The sequence below is a fragment of the Aethalodelphis obliquidens genome, unplaced genomic scaffold (genome assembly GCF_003676395.1).
Source record: "Aethalodelphis obliquidens isolate GAN/ISIS:26980383/991018 unplaced genomic scaffold, ASM367639v1 scaffold12, whole genome shotgun sequence".
In the NCBI taxonomy this organism is placed as follows: Eukaryota; Metazoa; Chordata; class Mammalia; order Artiodactyla; family Delphinidae; genus Aethalodelphis; species Aethalodelphis obliquidens.
Genome location: NW_020837956.1, coordinates 6,837,005 through 6,857,048, shown reverse-complemented (window position 1 = coordinate 6,857,048; position 20,044 = coordinate 6,837,005). Strand labels below are relative to the sequence as shown.

The 20,044-nt window shown below is 35.5% G+C and overlaps 1 protein-coding gene across 5 annotated transcripts in view; it reads right to left on the bottom strand.

Moving 5' to 3' along the window:
* The window catches only part of SRBD1 (S1 RNA binding domain 1), a 230,536-nt gene that overhangs the window by 95,873 nt on the left and 114,619 nt on the right, over positions 1-20,044 (bottom strand). For all 5 annotated transcript variants that reach the window (XM_027113219.1, XM_027113215.1, XM_027113216.1 and 2 more), the window contains exons 15-16: positions 12,326-12,417; positions 3,100-3,182 (exon numbers count right to left, since the gene is read on the bottom strand). In XM_027113219.1, coding sequence (XP_026969020.1) covers positions 3,100-3,182; positions 12,326-12,417 — 175 coding nt within the window. The remainder of the gene's footprint in view (positions 1-3,099; positions 3,183-12,325; positions 12,418-20,044) is intronic.

The window sequence follows — 20,044 nt, the reverse complement described above, 5'->3', positions numbered from 1 at the left end:
CTGAATATAGAATTATAGGTTCAAAATAAAATTTTTCTCACAACTTCAAAACTACTGCATTTCTATCTTCTATTACTTGTTTTTTACCAATAATAGGACTGATGTCAACTTGATTCTTTCCTTTGTAGATAAACTATGTTTGCTCTCTGGAAGCTTTTAGTTAGTTCCTCCTCATTACTAGCATTCTGAAATTTCACAGGAAGGCATCTGAGTGTAGGTCTTTTGTTACTCTTTTATGCAGTATTCATTAGGCCTTTTCAAAAGACTTGTCTGTCAACTGGAGAAATTTCATTCTATTATTTCTGTGATTATAACTCCCCTTCACTCATTGTTTATTTGAACCTTCTGTTAGATGAATGTTGAAGCTTTAGAAGGAGCTCTACATCATATGACTTTTTGTTCATGCTTCCCACCTTTTTCAGTTTAAGACTGCACTCTAAGGAAGGAATCTCTTAGCTCAATCTTCCAACTCATTAATTTGCTTTTAGCTGTGTCCACTCTATTTCACCTGTTTATATGGGGTTTTTTTAAATCTTAACAATCATATTTTAAAATTCTTACATTGGTTTAATTTCATTCTATCCCATATTTGTTTTAGAAATGCAATAACCACTTATCTCTCTGTGAATGTTAATTTAACTTATTTCAGAGTCTGTTGCCTGTTCATTGTTTCTTTGGGTGTTAGTTTTTTAAGTTTGATGCCTCATTTTTCTATCATAGGTTTTCCTCAAACATTTAGTGGTTCTTGGCATCAAGATCGTTTCAGAGTCCCTCTTTGTCTGTGTATGCTGTTTCTGTTAAGCACCATGTGCCTCGAGTGATAATGTGGGATATGATGCCAGGTGTCATGTACATGTCAGGAGTTTGTCCTGCCAGGAAGAGACTCCTTGAGCTTCCTGACAATCAAAAGTTACTTGAGGGATCACCCAGCCCCTCTGGCCTCTGTGTTATACTCAGTGCTTTAGCTGGGACTCACAGAATATTGAGGGAGGGGGGTCTCCACAGGCCTAGCCACTCCATACACACCTGCTTATCTAATCCTGCAGGTCCCCTCCCCACTACTTGAATATGATTCTGCTTTGAGAACCCTGCTGATGTATATATTTTTGGGTGTGGCTCCACCATGTTTCATTTTTCTGTGGATGTGATTCTTCAGGCTTAATATCTTTAAAGAGTTCCTCAAATTTCTACCCACTGATGGAACCCTTTCTTATTTTTCCCGGACTATTATCAATTGATTCATGTAAGTGAGTGTTTACATAGGTACAGATATATATGTACAACCTTTCTGTCATCTTACGGAATTTGGTGTTGTGCATATGCCAGTGGTGGTGGTAATTTAGTTAGAATATCATGAGCTCTGCCCACCATTTTGATCATTTTCTTAGTGTCATTATTTGCTAAATAGTCTGTACTCCAATGTTAATATGGCCATATCTCTTAATCTCAGACTTGTATATCCAACTCCTAGTTTCCTGTATTTCTTACAGGCACCTCAAATTTAACATGTTTGAAACTGAATTACTAACCTTATCCTCACCAAATCTGCTCCACTCAGGCATCCTCAGGACCTTTGGAGCAAATTCTTCACAACTCCTTTTCCCTCACTATTACCAAGCAGTCCCTAAAAATAGATTTAACTTCTTTCCATTTCTACTGCCATTAACTTTGTCCAAGCCACCATTATCTTTCACCTGGAGTAGTCAGAGTCAACATTTAAAAATACAAATCAGATCACGGCATTCCTCTGCTTAAAACTCTTCCTTTACTTCTCATTGCTGTTGGAATGAATTCCAAACTGTTTTCATGTTAAATGCTATCTCTGAATCCAAATCTGGAGACTAGGTCCCTGCTATTTACTTAAAGACCACTTTGATGCCAATAGGTTACTAGCCTCCTGGGCTCTATAAGTTTGACTCTCTCTTTCCTTTGTTTCACTAAGGAATCGAGGTATTCCATAACTTCCATAACTTCACCTTAAATTAATATAACTATAATTTCTCTTAACTATGATGCCTATATCATAAAACTGCTATAAGAGGTATACTCTTTAGTTACTAGGCATTTTATCTATCTGTAGCTAGATCAGTCCCTTTAGGAAGCATCCTCGCCAGTGAACAAGTCCAGTTAAAGGTTTGGATGCCTCTTGGTCTAACTTGCTGTACAATGGGAAAACTCCAGTTAAGTCCCAATATATGACTGGTTAGTCCAGGCTTTGACGGTGTGAGCCTGGGTAAAAATCCTAACTACTCTAGGACACAGCTTCTTTTCCTGTCAGATGAGGAGGGTAGGGTTGTATGATCTCAAAGGTCTCTTCCATTTCTAGTGGCCACAGATTCCATGACTTCATATAATATTTCCTTAGAGAAAGTATAGTACCTATCACTCAAATCTCATGAAAATTATATAGAGAGTAATATTCTATTTCAGGCTTAAGAAGAACTTTCATCAAAGAGAAAATAATTCAACTTGAGGTTTCTGGAGACCACTTAAGCCAACATGGATTCATTTTGCCAAGATTTAGTGCTGCCCTCAATTGCCTAAGGAACACAATCTCAAGAACTGAAAATACAGCAGCAACACCAAGAAGCACTATTACTACTAAACAGTAACAAAAATGAAAGGTTTTAGCTCATACTGGGCAATGACCAAAAACTAACTATAATACTCAAATAGGAATGAAAACAGGAAAAAAAATCACAGTAGGTACCAAAGGCTTCTTCCTGAAAGATCAATAAAGATCAATAGCTCATACTGGTTTAGAAAAAGAGGCAACATACCCCCCTTTCTCCACACCCCTTCCATTTTTACAGCGACATTAAAAGGAGAGGCTCTTCAGATTAAGTTACTAGTCGTATCTAGAGTTTTAATAGTCTTTAAACTGATTATAGTCCATTATGAGCCTTAATCAAAATCATAAAGACCAGGAAAAAAAAACTCCCTCCTTCCTGAATAATTTGTAACACATAGACTACCTTTCCACAAACTGTATAACCTTTGAAAATGGGAACTTATTCCCACTGACAATTACTATGCCAAGTTTGAGTACTGTCTCTGTACTGATGGATTTCACAAATTAAATGATCCACACTGCTTTACCTGATACATTCCAACGCCAATGTGCTTCGGCTCAATTTTCACTAGCTCAGCTAATGGATCTTGTACACGCCTTGCTATGGAAACTGAAAAAACAGAATCAGAAAACAAGTATGGCTTAATGTAAAAGCAGTATCCAGATAATTACTATTTTAGTTCCTCATAATGCATAGTTATCCCTCTTTATTCCTCCCCCCAAGGAGGCCAACAATTTAACCAAGTTTCAGAGTTCCTTTTTTTTTTCCACACAAAAAGTGAATGCAAAATTTCAGGATTAATTATATCACCAGAACTCCTAGGTATTCCTGAGCACGAACACACTGAAAGGGTTATACATTTGGAAAAACAAATAAAACACTTAGTTGCTATATTTATACAATTACCTGTTTGTTCTTTAAATATAGTATAGTAGGGCACCTCACACTTTAAAGAACAAGTAGATATTTGTTTTACTTTTAAATAATCCTGCATTGCTATAAACATGATACACATTTGTACATTAAATATGCTTATTAGGACTAGATCCTGATAAAGATGAGTAAATGATAGAATCATATCTTATTGCAATCAGAGATCGTTAGTTGATTAGTGAATACTCTTGAATCACCTTGAATATGATTGCAAGATTAGTCTGAGAAGTGATCTACGTCCCAACTGCTTGTTCCTAACACATGCATAGTCCTAATTACATCTCTTTCTTGACCATTACTTTCCATTTTTAAGAGACTTGAGAGTTAACTTTAAACATCCTTCGTGTCATGATTTTTATTTAGTCATCATTTATTATCATCTTTTTAAAAGCCATATGTTATTAACAAAATCTCATAACTAATTTAGCTTATAAGATAGATTTAGTTAGAGAAAAGAAATTTAGTTGCATTGAGTGTTTACAAATGAACAGCTTTTATTTTCTAAACACATGAAAGCTAGTCAGTGTCACCTACTCATACAGAAGGTTGGATGAAATATAAATTCATTAAGTAAAAACACTAAGGCCATTAAAGGAAACCCCATGCCTGTTTTCGTGTTAAACTGTTCAAGGTCTGGTAAAAGAAGCCAACTTCTTAGACGTAACTATCAGATTCTCCAGTCAGTGATTTGTGCCACCTCTCATCAGAGATAAGATCTACTGTGAACGTAAAGTTCACTGCACATTCAAGTCTTTTTCATATCTTTTATGATTACTGCTAACAGACAGTGACAATGGCAGCTTGCAAAGTAAGCTTAGAGAGCAATAAGCTGATGTTTTACAATCTGCCTATTTCTCCCACAGAAGAGATGGGGATTCCAAGGCCTTCACATACACCTTTCTCATCAAATCTCATAAAAAGTTAATTAGTGCAAGCATGCCAGGTTATAGGAGAAATGGTTTCCTTTAATAACCACATTTATAGTCATATGAAAACATATGCCACCAGAGAAATACCTGATATCCTCTAAAACCAAATAGTCAGGCCTCCATATCTGTGGGTTTCACATCCACAGATTCAACCAACTATGGATCAAAAATATTCGAAAAATAAGTTCCATAAAGTTCCAAAAAGGAAAGCTTGAATTTGATGCTCTCAGCAACTATTTATATTGCACTTACAACTATTTACATAACATTTACATTGTATTAGGTATTATAAGTAATCTAGAGATGATTCAAAGTATATTGGAGGATGTGCATAGGTTATATGCAAATACTATGCTATTTTATATAAGGGACTTGAGCATCCTTGGATTTTGGTATCTGAGACGGGTCCTGAAACCAATCTCCTGTGGATACCAAGGGACAACTCAACTGTATTATTTCTTTATTCTAGCCTTTACATATATTATACAATAAGAGTGATTTTCAAACACGCACATACATTGCCAAAATATTTTCGGATTAAAAAAACAACCCACAACAGTAGACCAAGTTAAGGTAACAGGCATCAGAACGTTTGCTGTGTAGGAAGGCAATATTAGAAATTCAATAAAAGTATATCAATAATAGGTAAATCTCTCAAATCTACACCTTCAGAAAACCCACATTATGAAAACCTAAACTTAGAAATTGTGTGAGTAGATCCCATATTTTAACATTTCTGAAATACACAAAAGGCTTTTAAACTATTTTCTACTAGATTCCCTCCTAACAGTTCACTGCCAGTGTATCCTTTGTTCATCCTAATATTGCTAAATATTAGCAACAATGGATTTAAAATGATGGCTTCTAGATAACATATTAATTCTACAATAAGTCCCAATGGCTTCTGGAGTTACACTGTACCCAGTAAACAACCCCCAACATAGATCTAATATTTCTAGAATTGGCATTTCACTTTCAGATGCTGTTCATTCTGTGTAGCATAGAAACCCAAGCATGGAAGAGATGGGAGGCAGGAGGAGGGAGAGAGATGAACATTGTTTAAAGTAGAATTCGAAAAGTAGTACGCTCAGGCTTTGGAGAAAAGATGGTGGTGTTTTCCTGCTGGCAGGATAATCAAGAGAAGGGTTATGCAATAAACAGTAATAATGATCAGGCTGACAAAAGATTTCTGAAAGTAAGAGACAGATAAGTAGTTCAGGCAAAAGGAGTTTAACAGATTGCTGATAAAAAAAAAAAAGAAGAGGGAGTAAGAATCATGGCCCAAAAACTTGGGGCACATTCATATTTTGAGACAGAAAAGAGAAGGAGGAAATGGTGAAAGAGGCAGAGAAGGAATGGTGAGGAAAGTATAGCAGAAGAAGTCAAAAAGACTTCTGGAACATGTTACTTATGTAACATGTTACCCTATGTCCCTGTGTCCCCAAGTTTTTACTCCTAGGTACATACTCAAAAGAAATGAAAACATTGGTCTACATAAAATCTTGTACATGGATGTTCACAGCAGCATTATTCATAATAGCCAAAAAGGTGAAAACAACCCAAATATCCAACAACTGATAAATGGATGAATACAATGTGGTGTACCTGTATAATGGTAAATTATTTGGCAATACAAAGGAATGGAGTACTGATATATGCTACAGCATGAGTGAACTTTGAAAACACTATGCTAAGTGAAAGAAGCCAGCCAATCACAAAAGACCTCATATTGTAATGATTCCATTTATACGAAATATCCAGAATAGGCAAATCCACAGAGACAGAAGGTAGATTAGTGTTTTCCAGGGATTGGGAAGAAGAGGGGAAGGGGGACCGATTGCTAATGTGTATAGGGATTCTAGGGGCGATGAAAATATTCTAAAATTGGATAGTGGCAATAGTTACACAACTCTGACTATACTAAAAAATGATGACATATACTTTAAAAGGGTAAACTGTATGCTATGTAAACTATATCTCAATGAAGTTGTTATGTATTTTTTAAATGCAGTTTGTCCAAATGTATGGCAAATATTGACTATTTTGCCCACATGTAACGTCCACATTTCTCTGTATCACTGCGACTATTTACCACTGTTTAGGAAGTTCTAGTTAACGCAATTGGAAGAGAAAAGAAAGAAGGTATAATTACTCAAAAGACAGAAACTAGATTATTATTACTTGCAGATGATGACTGTCTACTTAGAAAACCCAAGCAAGTCAACTGAAAAAATATCAGAACTAATAAGATTTCAATCAGTTGGCTGGTGTCAAGACACCCAGACAAAAACTGATGCTCCACCATATGCCATCAACAACCAATAAGAAAATATCATGAAGGAGAATCCATTCACTGTCTGTGGTGTGTGTGTGTGTGTGTGTGTGTACTGCAGGTAAGAAAAATAAAATGTGCATAACCTGGATGAAGGTATAAATTTAATGGAATTTCACTGTATTTCTACAGAGTTTGAAAAATATTAGTTAAATGGCTCTAAAGTTTACATAGAAAGGAAGAAATGCATAGGACAAGTGCAATTAAAAAAAACATTAAGGCAAGTCATATTATAAGCCACAGTAATTGAGTCTTGCATTGTAGCAGACTAGACAGACCAAGGAAAAAGGGAAAAAAGTACATATAGGAATTTTGTTTTTAATAAATGGTAATTTGTTAAATGGAAATGAAACATATTGTGTAAAGGAAGACAGTAAAAAGCAGGGAAAAGGAGCTTCGACCGAGTGAAGATTATCATCCTAAAAGGTAAGCAACCAGAGAGCCATATGCAGTAGCACTGAAAACAACATTTCCCCCTCATTCATAAGGTATCTTATATCCAAAGAACAAAAGGGGTTCTATTGGTTTTGGTCTTCAGTTCCATGAAATACATAGAAGCTTAAAGCTTCTAGAGCAAATAAATGTATTGCTTAAAAGACTGTACTAAACTGTGTTCTCTTTAAAATTTGCCTTACTCTGTTATCTGAGAATACCGAAGTGGAAATCTTTATTTTTAAAGTCCAATACTCACTTCTTTTTTATACTTCCTCTTGCCATCAGACAGCAACAGAGGAATCCCCATGCTGTCTTATTTCATTCAACAACTTCAAGTTGGAATTTTTTTCACTAAAAAGCTTATTAAAATGTAGTTTTATTGCTCTTAATGCAAATTTATTATAATCTTGATCCTCTAATTAGTAATTACATTTTTCAATAAGGAGCTGACAAATCTGCTGACCTAATATAAATACTCTATATCTTGACTGCAGTGGTTGTGGCTACCCGACTAGTACAAGCTTTTCAAAATTCATAGATGGTGTACCTAAAAAGGGTGAATTTTACTTTATGCAAATATACCCTTAAATTTGAAAGAAATATCTTTTCTCTAAGGATATCAAACTTTTTCTTTATTTTTCTTCTTTCTGTATAGTCTCTATTTCTTCCATGTAGTGTACCCCACCTCCCACCCCATATTTTGGCATCTGTCTTTAATAGCATAAGTTTTCCTTACATGTTAAGTGACCCCAGACTTCCCATCAGGAGTAGGGTACTAAAAAGCTGACTGTAAGTGCTTTGCTCAAAGGTGAGGTTTGTCAACTGTGGGCTTCACTATAGGGTGATTTGGCCAATTCTTTGTGAAATCTCTGATCTCAGTTTAAGTGTTTTCTCTTGTGTTAGTCAGAATCCCCTAGTCTCCCACATAAGGTTTCTTTAGGTGTTTTCTCTTGTGTTAGTCAGAATCTCCTAGTCTCCCACATAAGGTATCTACAACAGCATGTCAATAATTATTTAATCTCTCTTTTTTTTAGTAGGTATTCCCACTCTCACCTATAACCCATGTCCTCCAGTGTAGAAACCTTCAGTTTAACCCTCTCTAGAGAACAATTCTCCAGTCTTCTGCAAAAGTGGAAGAAGGACAGTTACTCAACTGTGTGGAATGGGAGGTCTAATTCATTTCTTCTTTTTTTACTGATGTGAAATTCACATAACATAAAGTTAACCATTTTAAGGTGTATCATTCAGTAGTATTTAGTATACTTACAACATTGTGCAAACCACCACCTCTATCAAGTTCCAAAACATTTTCATCACCCCCAAAGGAAACCCTGTACACATTAAACAGTCCCTCTTCATTGTCCCCTCTCCCGAGCCCCTGGCAACCACCAATCAGCTCTCTGTGTCTGCAGATTTGCCCATTTTGGACATTTCACATATATGCAATCATACAATATGTGACCTTTTGTGTTTAGCTTCTTTCACTTAGCATGTTTTCAAGGTTCATCCATGTTGTAGCATGTATCATTACTTCATTCTTTCTTATGGTTAAAAATACCCTTCTATCATATGGATAGACCACATTTTGTTTATCTATTCACTTGCTGATGGACATTTGGGTTGTTTCCAGTTTTGGGCTATTGTGAATAGTGCTGCTATGAGCATCTGTGTACAAGTATTTGCTGAGTACCTGTTTTCAATTCTTTTGAGTATATACCAAGGAGTGGGATTGCTGGGTTATACGATATTCTATGTTTAACTTGATCTCACTGCTTTTTAAACAGACTTTCAATCAATCCTCTTATTTTAGACCCATTCTCAGCCCTCCCAAGACACTTCTAAAGGTGCTTAGTGCATTTCCTGAGTCTTTAGGGTTTCTACGATCTATTTCAGGTTAGCTCTGTTTTCTACAATGCTGTCTCAGTATTCCACTTTCTCAAGTTGGCTAGATCTCATCCGGTTTCCAGCTTCAAAACTATTGTTGCTGTTATCTCCTCTCCCATTCTCCTTGTCCTAGTAAGTTTATGCCTTCATTCTATCAAGTTACTGTCATTTTAATGAGATTTCAGAAGAGAGTGAAGGAGTAAGGTATATTTAATCTTCATTTTAAATCAGAAATCCATAATAAACTTTTTAATACCAACTATCTACTATTCTATCCATCCAATTTAAACTGTCTCAGTACAATGAATTTATTATGAGGGGAATGTAAGCACATATGAGGGTAACTTCTGTTTTCAATAAGCTGATAAACTGGTCAAGAAGATGTAGTAAGATAAAGGTCATTTTCTTACATATGTTTAACACTTGTATGAATGTTGAGGTTCTGTTATATTTGATATGGTAAACTTATGGAGGGTTGAAAGGTAAAACCCACACCCATAGATAGGTCAGGTCTCAGATGAAGTACGAAGTCATCCCAGGCATCAATCACTAGGAAAGAGAAAGATGCCTAGTGAGAAAAAAGGAACTGAAGTGGAAGTGGGGCCTAGAAAGCCAAGAGTGGAGACTCTCAGTTAATTTCAATATTTGCTTCCAGGACCAGACTTTGAAGACTCAGAATGTCTAGATAGGTGTTTTGAGTTGATATGGATCAAACATAGTCACTGCCAATGTGGAAACAAGCTAAGACAAAGAAAAATGGCACACCTGCAGTGAATCACAAACTGAAGACACAACTAGGTTTTGAAATCAGAGTAACCAGGACTATATACCAATTCCCCTTTTTATTATTTCCTATTTTCATAGTCTTGTTAGAATGTTGTGATCTTGTTCCCTTATAATACTGTGGCAGTTATGCACCCACATGGGCCAGTGGTGAAGAGGAAATAGCAGCTCCCTTAGCAAAGGGAAGTCTGAGGAACTGCTACCTCCTATATAATATTTTTCTAATGCCCTGTTGGATGATTACCTTTCAGTGCTCACTTGGGAGGCTCTGAATTTTATTTTCTATAAAGAAAAGTATCCTTTTATTACAGAAGTTATGTACATAAATATTATGTACACACTTGGCTATGCGGCCTCATTAAGCCTTGGTTTCCTCATCTGTAAAGTGGGAATAATAAATGACTCATAGGGCAATTGTGAGGATTAAATAAAATAATCCTGGTAATGTATTTATCACAATGTTTCATATATATTAAGTGCTTTAAAAAGATTAGTGTTAGCAGCTCCCTCCTCCTCCTATTATTATTATTACTATTGTTATTACAAGGCAAGTACCAAAAGAGAACATGGCAAGGAGGCAGAGACCACACTGAGTTGATGTGACACAGAGAAAAGCTTCCCTGAAGAAGCAAGACTTTGAGCTGGGATCTGAGTTTGAAAAGATGACCATTTTAGGGGACTTCCCTGGTAGTCCAGTGGTAAAGAATCTGCCTTCCAATGCAGGGGACGTGGGTTTGATCCCTGGTCGAGGAACTAAGATCCCACATGCCTTGGGGCAACTAAGCCCTCGCACCTCAACTAGAGAGCCCGCATGCCACAAACTACAGAGCCCAAGCGCTCTGGAGCCCAAGCGCCACAACTAGAGAGAGAAAACCCACACGTCACAACTAGAGAGAAGGCTGCATGCCACAACGAAGACCCGAAGCAGCCAAAGAAATTAAAATAAAATAAATAAATAAAATAAATATTTTTAAAAGAAAAAAGAAAAGATGATCATGTTAGTCAGGGGACTGTGTCGTCGAATGAACAACTGAAGGGAAACTACAAGTTCTTTTGGATCAAAAAAGAAGTTTTTAACTTTAGATTAACGCAAAAATTTTCAAATACGTTTCATCAGGTGTAGATTTCAAGAACAGTCAATGAAATTTGATGAGAATATTTAAGGAAAAAAAATTAAATAAAAAGCCTATTTCCCCTAATTTGGAATTTCCCCAAATTGGGGGATTAAGAGATACAAACTACTATATATAAAATAGATAAACAACAAGGATATATTGTATAGCAATGGGAATTATAGCCATTATCTTGTAAGAAGTTATAATGGAGTATAATCTGTAAAAATACTGGATCACAATGCTGTGCACCTGAAACTAATATAATATTGTAAATCAACTATACATCCATTAAAAAAGATAAATAAATCAGTAAACACACATACACAAGCCACTTCTAACAAAGTAGTCTAAACATCCACCTATTACATAGGAAAATGCTCTGACCAGATCTATATTTTGCTTGTGATACCAATTATTGTCATTAGATGTACCAAAATATCTTTTTAAAAAATAAATTTATTTATTTATTTATTTTTGGTTGCATTGGGTCTCTGTTGCTGTGCGCAGGCTTTCTTTTTAGATGCAGCAAGCGGGGGCTACTCTTCATTGCAGGCTTCTCATTGCAGTGGCTTCTCTTGCTGCGGAGCACGGGCTTTAGGCACGCAGATTTCAGTAGTTGTGGCTCCCGGGCTCTAGAGCGCAGGCTCAGTACCTGTGGCGCATGGGCTTAGCTGCTACGCAGCATGTGGGATCTTCCCGGACCAGGGCTTGAACCCGTGTCCACTGCATTGGTAGGCATATTCTCAACCACTGTGCCACCAGGAAACCCTCAAAATATCTTTAATTTCTTCACACACAAGATTTAAACTATTCCACATCACAGAAACCAAAGCAATTTTATACAACTAAAATCAAATCAGGCTGATTTAAACACTATAGTAATGACGATTCCTATTAGCAAGGCAAGAGAAACTGGTCATTTAACAAATATTTAGCTATAGCCTGAAAGTCTGTGCATGTTCATACATTTGCACTTTAAATATTTTATGTTAATATATTACTTTCCTCCAACAAAAAGCTGTAATAAGTAATATTTTGCAATAATAATAAGAGAACTGAGTATTTTATTGTTTTTACTATTAACTCTCTAGCATTTAATTTTACTAAAGATGTTTTGGGCTAATTTTTCACCACACTCTAGAATACTATGCAGTGTTCTTTAAAAGCAGTATTCTTCTACTTCTTTTCCATAATTCCCAGTATTATTCCAATCAAACTCTTTCTAACATGACTGCAATATATCTTCTAAAATTTCTTGGATATTTAAATATTTTGCTTGCTACAAATACAAGTCCAAAATATCAAAATCACACGCTTTAGTGATGACCCACAGTTTCTTACCTGCACTTCTCAAATTAGGGTCCAGTCCTGGCATCTCTTTATTAGCTTCAGGGCTGACACTGTAGACTGATGCTCCTGCTTCACTGACGATACTGAAAAGAAAGAAAAGGGGAATATCATTTTCCAAACTTTCTACCTGCCCCAAGAAAATAAATGAATGAGACTAGGTATTATAAGAAAAGAAAACTGCAGGGCAAAGCACTCTCTTTATATTTCAATGATACCTATACTATTTAATTTTACATTAACATAAAGTGATTAAGTAATGCTTATTTTCTACACATAGGAAATACACAGGCTTAAATCCATAATGAATTCATTCAGTTGTTTTCTGTTTAAGAGAGAGTTTATAAATGAACACAGTGGATACTCCTCCATGATGCCCACATCAAAATTTTCAGAATGCTTAGCTCCTCTTGTGTTTATAATCCATTATTGACTGACATTTATGACTCCCGTCTGAATCATTCTAAAGCATCTTGGGAAGCACAGACATGTGTGTGGATATGTGCATATGTGGATATACACAAAAAAACATTGCCATTATTATTACTTGGTTATAATTAAAAACCACAATGTGAAAAGGAAGGGGATCAGACAGGATCCCACTTCTTTTCAAGAGGGTCTGAAATCATCCTTTTGGTGAACTTGAAACATACCACTTCAGGCAGGTGTTAAACCACTTCATTTCATCACTTCTTTAACCAAAGCATCACACATATCATCCTGTTCCTTTCTTCTTTGGCTCCATATACTTTACAATCCACAATGGCAGCACTCTCTTACAGATGACGGTTGTATAGTGGTTGACATTTGTACAGTTTACCAAACATTTTAAAATTAGAGGCTTTCTTTATGACATAATACGTAAAGAAGCATCATCTACTTTAAGTATTTACAATACCTTTGGTTCTCTACCATGTGACCATCTAGATGTCACAATTCAAAAGCAGAAACATATTAGTGCTTAATTTTTAATCCACTCTTAGAAACCTCTCCCATTCTCTGCTCTTCAGTAGTTACTTCAATTGTTAGACAAGTTGAGCAGATAACTTTTAACATTATTGCCCCACTGTAACAACTCAACACTGATAAGTAAAATGTGAAACGGTTAGTTCGCTACTCCAAAGAGTTCTTTGAAGAACTCTTGATTGAACTTCGACAACAATTATAAACCACAGAGACTTGAGAAGATTATTTGGGGGCAACGAGAAGATTTATATCTTTTGCAACCAAGATCTACTAACCCAAATTTCATAATAGGCAAAATGAACACTGCAACTGAAAAGCAAGGCTGCTCATCCTGTTCCTCATCAACAGCATCATCATGATACAATAAGAGGTGCATATTATATACAAAGCACAAAACCAACCCCTTTATGAAACAGGATAAATAAGAATAGTCAGCCATCAGCCAAGTAAAATTTGGTTTCAAACACAAATGAACACTCAGCCTAACAAATTTTTTTCTAAAGAACCAGAGTATCTGTGAAGTGCAGAGAAAAGAATATTTTAAAAAATCTTACCACAAATTTATTTTCTGGCATTGCCAGAAGCCTCCAAAATTACCTCTATTTGAGCAAAGGAACTTAAATGGTAAATAAAAGTTCCCATTAACTGTGGGCTTCAGCAGTTGGGTACCTGAGAATTTGCTGGGTGATTCACTGTCTCTTGGAAGTTATAATTCTCAAAAGACTGAGGGAAACTGTTGCAAAGAAAAACACTCAGATAATAAATATTCCTCCAAATACCAAATTGCCACTTCTTTTAAACAGAGGAATACAAAACAGATGTGACACGCTGCACCCAAAGATTTTAGATTAACATTAATATTAAATCAATACAAAATGCAGTAAATTTCATATGCTTTAGTTACTAGACAGCATGGGTCCAATAAACTGTTCAGTACTACGCACAGATCAGAATGCTTAAATAATCTAAATGAAGAGAAAAAGCTCAACACTGATTACTTCAATATAAAACATATAAGGATCTAAGAAGTATATGTGGCAAGAGTTAAGTGAAAGAAATCAAGCTGGGAGTGGTGATGATTCTTTCCAGGAGAAGCTGCTAAGAACAAAAGTTATAGCCTTTCCCCCCTTCCTTTTTTTCTTTCCTATTTAGAGTTCAAGGATAGACATTAACTAGAAAGTATGCTAGATTTCACAAGGCACTTTCTGTTTATTAGGAAGTTTCCCAATAAACTATTAGAAAATTATTCCAATTATCTCTAGTATATTTTGAGGAAAGCAAAAGTAAAATTTGCACAAAATACAGATATCTAACATTTAATACGTATCATATGTCACAAAACAAATTTCACTCAGGTGTAAACTGATTAGGCTCATAATCTTAGCAATTCGATTATTTTATTTACTTTGCCATAAAGCAGACAAGACTCTGAGTAAAATTTATAATTTTGGGGGAATTTAACTGACACAGTTCTAACTGAACTCAAAGGTTTTGAGATTATTACAGTACTTGAAGCCCTTTCAAATTGTTTGTTTAGACAAACGCCTAAATAGATACATATCGTATATGAAACTTTAAATATATCAAAGTACACTTCAGAAGCTACCACTGGACTTAACGTTTTACCAGATCTATGTGTTAATGTGCTAATTCTTTAGAATTAAATTGATAATTTTTAAAGCACTTTATCTAATTCAGCACTTTTCTAGAGTCTTTCTAGGCTTTTTAATCTGAAAATATATACGTATAAACCACACACTCATAACCTAAAAAACAAGTGAAATGCCCACAATATAGATGGATTTACTTTTAAATTCATTTAAAAAATTTTAACAAAAACCCTGCAAGTTAAAAATGCCAATTTTTGTTATCTCAAGTAAAATTCAATGCTGTTACATAAATCTGATCATTTATCAATATAATGTACTTTATTTTTTACACAAATATATGTTTAAACCACAGAATTTATATCTCCACAGTTTATAAGTCTCTTCTACCAAGATAAATTGTATGTTGATGAATCTTTTAAAACCGCGCTTGCAAGTACTTTTCTTACAGTGCCTATTCATTCTGACAGTAAAAGAAGGGCAACTTCTTTTGCCAAATTGAGATGGGAGAATTTTTTTCATGAGAGAGGAAAACTAGCTGGTTTTTTTAAGTTATTGGGCTAATAGTTTTCACATTCATTTACAAGGTTGCTCGAAGCCTCTATATGAGTCTCCTCCCCTCTTCTTATTTCCCAAATATGAAAATAGCTTTTTTGTTTTTCTTATTTTAAAATAAATTGCATGCTTCCTATGTTAACAAGAAAATTCAATTCAAAGTTAACCTACTTAAATGAAAACACAATTAATATTTAGTAAGCTATCAAAAATCAGCCAGGATATATTTGCTTAAACTAATAAAAACTGATTTCTCATTTTTTATAAAAGTATACTAGAATTGCTTAAGTGTTACCAATATCTAGAAGCTTCCTTTTCCTTCTGCCCACCGAAAAAAATAGGTACTAAAAAGCTCCGATACTAAATGCACAGCTCATTTCACTAAAGTTTTAAAAATAATTTATCTAAAAAGTTTTTCCAAATTTTCAGGCTGAGAAACATTCATATGAAGAAAGGGTAGGTAAATGACCTAAGTTTCTCAACAAGTAACAGAAAATGCTATAAAAAGTTAATCAACACAGATCTTAAGTTTTTGCTTTGCATATGAGAACCTGTTTTGAAGTATGAAAGGATAGCTGTTTGTATTTTGGGGATAGGAGACAAGGCCAAAAACCAAACCACCATAAATAAAAGGGGCTCTAGGGTTTAATGTTTAAAGGATACTTATTTCTAAAAAAAAATCAAAGCAATTTTAAATTCCTTTATTTAGTGATGAATTGTCATTTCAGGGAGCCTCAAATGAGCAATACCTAGTCACTTTAAAAACTAACATGGGAATTCCCTGGCAGTCCAGTGGTTAGGACTCCACGCTTACAGTGCAGGGGGCACGAGTTCGATCCCTGGTTGGGGAACTAAGATCCCGCAAGCCATGCACACAGCCAAAAAAAAAATTTTTTTAATTAAAAATAAATTAAAAACTAAGGTAATCTGGTGATGATAAGGAAGCAGGGGAACAAATAAAATCCTATACTATTAAAGATATTTAAACTGTAAAACTCTTTTGGATGGTAATTTGAAAATATAGATCAAAAGTCACAAGAATATACATTCTTTCTGAACTGGCTATTATATTTTTAAGAATTTATATGAAGGAAATTTTAATTTACACAAAAATTTAAACAGCGTTATTCATCACAGCATAGCTCCGACCAAAAGAAACTGAAACCAAAATGCCTATCATTAAAGAGTTCTTTAATGAAAACCTATACTGTCATTTAAAATTACTGTTGTAATGTATTAAGTGGAAAGGCTGGTTATAAAAGTAAGACATGAGACCAACTTTGATATTTTTATAATATAGGTATATACAAAAGAAAAAAAGGTTTATGTTAATATTAATAGTACTTAACTATGAGTTATTCCTTTAAAAGAATTTTTATTTCTTTAAAATTTTCTGCAATAACTGTAATATTTATTTGTAAAAAGAAAAAGTTTAAAATTTAAGTTTCAAATGACCATTATTTACCTGGCCAGGAGATCCAATATTGCATAATAGCCAACATTTTTTTTTTTAATCAAACTTTCTTTTAAAGTTATCAAAGTTATTTTGAACTTAAGTGTGGGTAAATATGTCATTTGTTAGTAATAACTTCCAAACATGACTCCTAGGAAACCTCAAATAATAATATTTTATGATATTGTTTTATAACATGAAAGAAAGGTCAAGAATAAATCTTGATTTGTACATACAGGTCATATAAAAATCAAATGCACAATGAAAAATTTTATAAGAAAGTACATATAATATACATTTTAAAGTTGTACTTAGTCCTTGGCCTGTGCATCCAACCCCCAAGTTATTCTTCATGAACACCACAGCACAATCAATTCACTACCCACAACAGAAAAGGTGTGAGGTGACACAGTTGTATACCAGGAAAGTAGTGTGTGTGAGAAAAAAAACCACTAAAGGCAAAATATGGTGAAAAAGAAAAAGAGCAGAAATACACCACCTCAAGATTTCAATGGCACCAAATTTACATGTAGGTATGTAACACTAGCACCATCTGGTGGAAGACCAGTTAGATGCCATTCTCCAACTATCACAGTTTTTTAAAAAAAATTCTAAGCTATCTTTCAAAGAATGAGCATTTTCCAAAGAGAACGAGTCTAGCAATGGTACAGTAATTATTTACACAGAAGACCCATAACAAGCCTGTGAGAACTTAAAATGTCTACCAAACAGAGGGTGAGTATATCCCGGGATGGACATCTTATCACATCCACTGAGCAGTATTTCAACAATACAGAATTCCCTTGGCTACTTTTCCTTCAGTGTCTCATAGCATATCAGATGAACACTTTCTAGCCACAAAAGAAACCTAAAAAGGACAACCCCAAATTAGCAACTACCAAACAGAACTGTAATTTGGAATTTGGGGTTCCTCAAAGTAACAGCTACCGACTCTTCTGGGCCATAAACATAACAATAGTATTCATTCCACATGAGAATCTGATTCTGGTTTATGTTCACAATGATGCTGAGCTGCTACAATGTACCACAATGTGTAAAAATATTACACTTAAATCACTTCTACTGCTGTCAGTGGGCCACTCAATTTGACAAAATCACTGGTACCTTCAAATGCCATCAAGGGGAAAGCCAATTAACAAACTGAAGGACAAAGATGGAGAGCTTCTCTCTATTTGTAGGTTGAGTCCCTCTGCTGAGGTAGAAGCAGTTTCTGACAAAGAATGGAACCAGCAGAAATTGTCGGTCTCCACCACTCTCAGGGTAAGCATTCCTTTTATTTTCTTTCTCCCTTCCTTTCACTGTCTTCTGTTTTCCTTTTAAAAACAAAAATTCCTCCTTTATTTTTTTTTCCCCATTTATGTTTGAGTCCAACATGAAGTTGTTACAAGTACTGCACAGTACCACTAAAGGGAGCTCAAGGAAAAAAGTCACAGCAGCAACCAACCACAAGGCCTGATGCCTAAGTGGTGTTAGACTAGGCACAAGGACAAGGGCCCCACTGAACCAAGACACGAAAAGCAGGCTTGAAGAGCAGAACACTGGGACATCCCTGGAGGCGCAGTGATTGAGAGTCCGCCAGCCAATGCAGAGGACACGGGTTTGAGCCCTGGTCCGGGAGGATCCCACATGCCCCAGAGCAGCTGAGAATGTGTACCACAGCTGCTGAGTCTGCGCTCTGGAGCCCGTGAGCCACAACTGCTGAAGCCCGTGCACCTGGAGCCTGTGCTTCGCAGTGGGAGAGGCCACCGCAATGTGAGGTGTGCACACCGCGGGGAGGAGTGGCCCCTGCTTGCCGCAGCTGGAGAGGACCCACGTGCAGCGGTGAAGACCCAACGCAGCCAAAAAAGTAAAATTAATTAAAAAAAAAAGAGCGGAACACTAACTGTGAAAGAGGCTGTTGTTTGCAGCAGTACTGTAAGCATTCCATGTTCGCTACTAACGAGTTCCCAAAAACTAACAGGGCAAGGAAGAAATACTGATCTAATTTTTGTGCTTTCATCAACATTTTGAAATGTCCTGATTTAAAGAACATGATGTCAACCTACCTGCCATCCCTACTGCCCCAAACATACCAAAAAGTATGCTTCTCCTGATTCTTGCAGTTAACTCCAAAACGGTCAAATTTTTAGGTACTCAGCTTGTATTTACTCATAGAATAACAGATTATCTGTGTTTGTTTATTCTTGTTCAAATGCAACTCTACATTTAGATATAAATCTAAGAGTATGAACTGGAGAGTTTTCTTACAAAGGGAGAAGTTTGTTTATTTTTTTCTTTTCTATCCCTATGTTTTTTTTAAGCTTAAGTACATCTATAGGAATTTATCCACTAATAAATAAGTGGAATTCAGACTGCTACGGCATAGACTTTTCAGAATGAAACTTATTGCAAGATATTTTATTCCTTTATTATCCATCCAATAACAGAAGTCAGAATCAGAATTACTAATTTAGAGGGTTATAATATTCTAATATTTTGCTAATAATAAGTGCTAAATAATAAAATGTGAATTATTAAAAGTTTTAAGAAAGAACAAAAAAGAGAGAAGCAAAGGGAAAAAGATAATGAGAAATAAAATAATTAAAGAGAGAGACAGAAGCCAAGATACACTTTGCCAGCAACTAACAGCCCAGTTCTTTTTACCTACAGTTGAATAAAGTTTTGGAAATAACAATGGTTTGTGCTACATTCCCTAATATTCTTCCAAATGCTACTGCTAAAAAGCTCAGTGGACTCCACTAATAAGTCACATACATTTTATCAGTTTTCACATCCTGTTACTCACTCCTCTTTTTCTCCCTTGTCTGATGTTTGTTTTTGCCTCCCACCCCCCACCCTGCCAACCTCTACTTTCCTCTGACGTGAACTTATACCTCTGTAGAAGTCATCACCGCCCACTTAAGGGACCCTATCTACAAACTTCACTTAACACATTCACCAACCAGCAGTCTCCAGTTTGAATCATCAGGCTCTTTTCTGGGGCAGCCTCAAACTTTAGAATTTCTTTTGGCCACCCAGATAATGCTAGGGGAAAAAAAAACCAAACAAACTCTGAAAGCACAGGCCAAATGTAAGATGACGACTCTAGATCAACCACTTTTTCTAATCGTG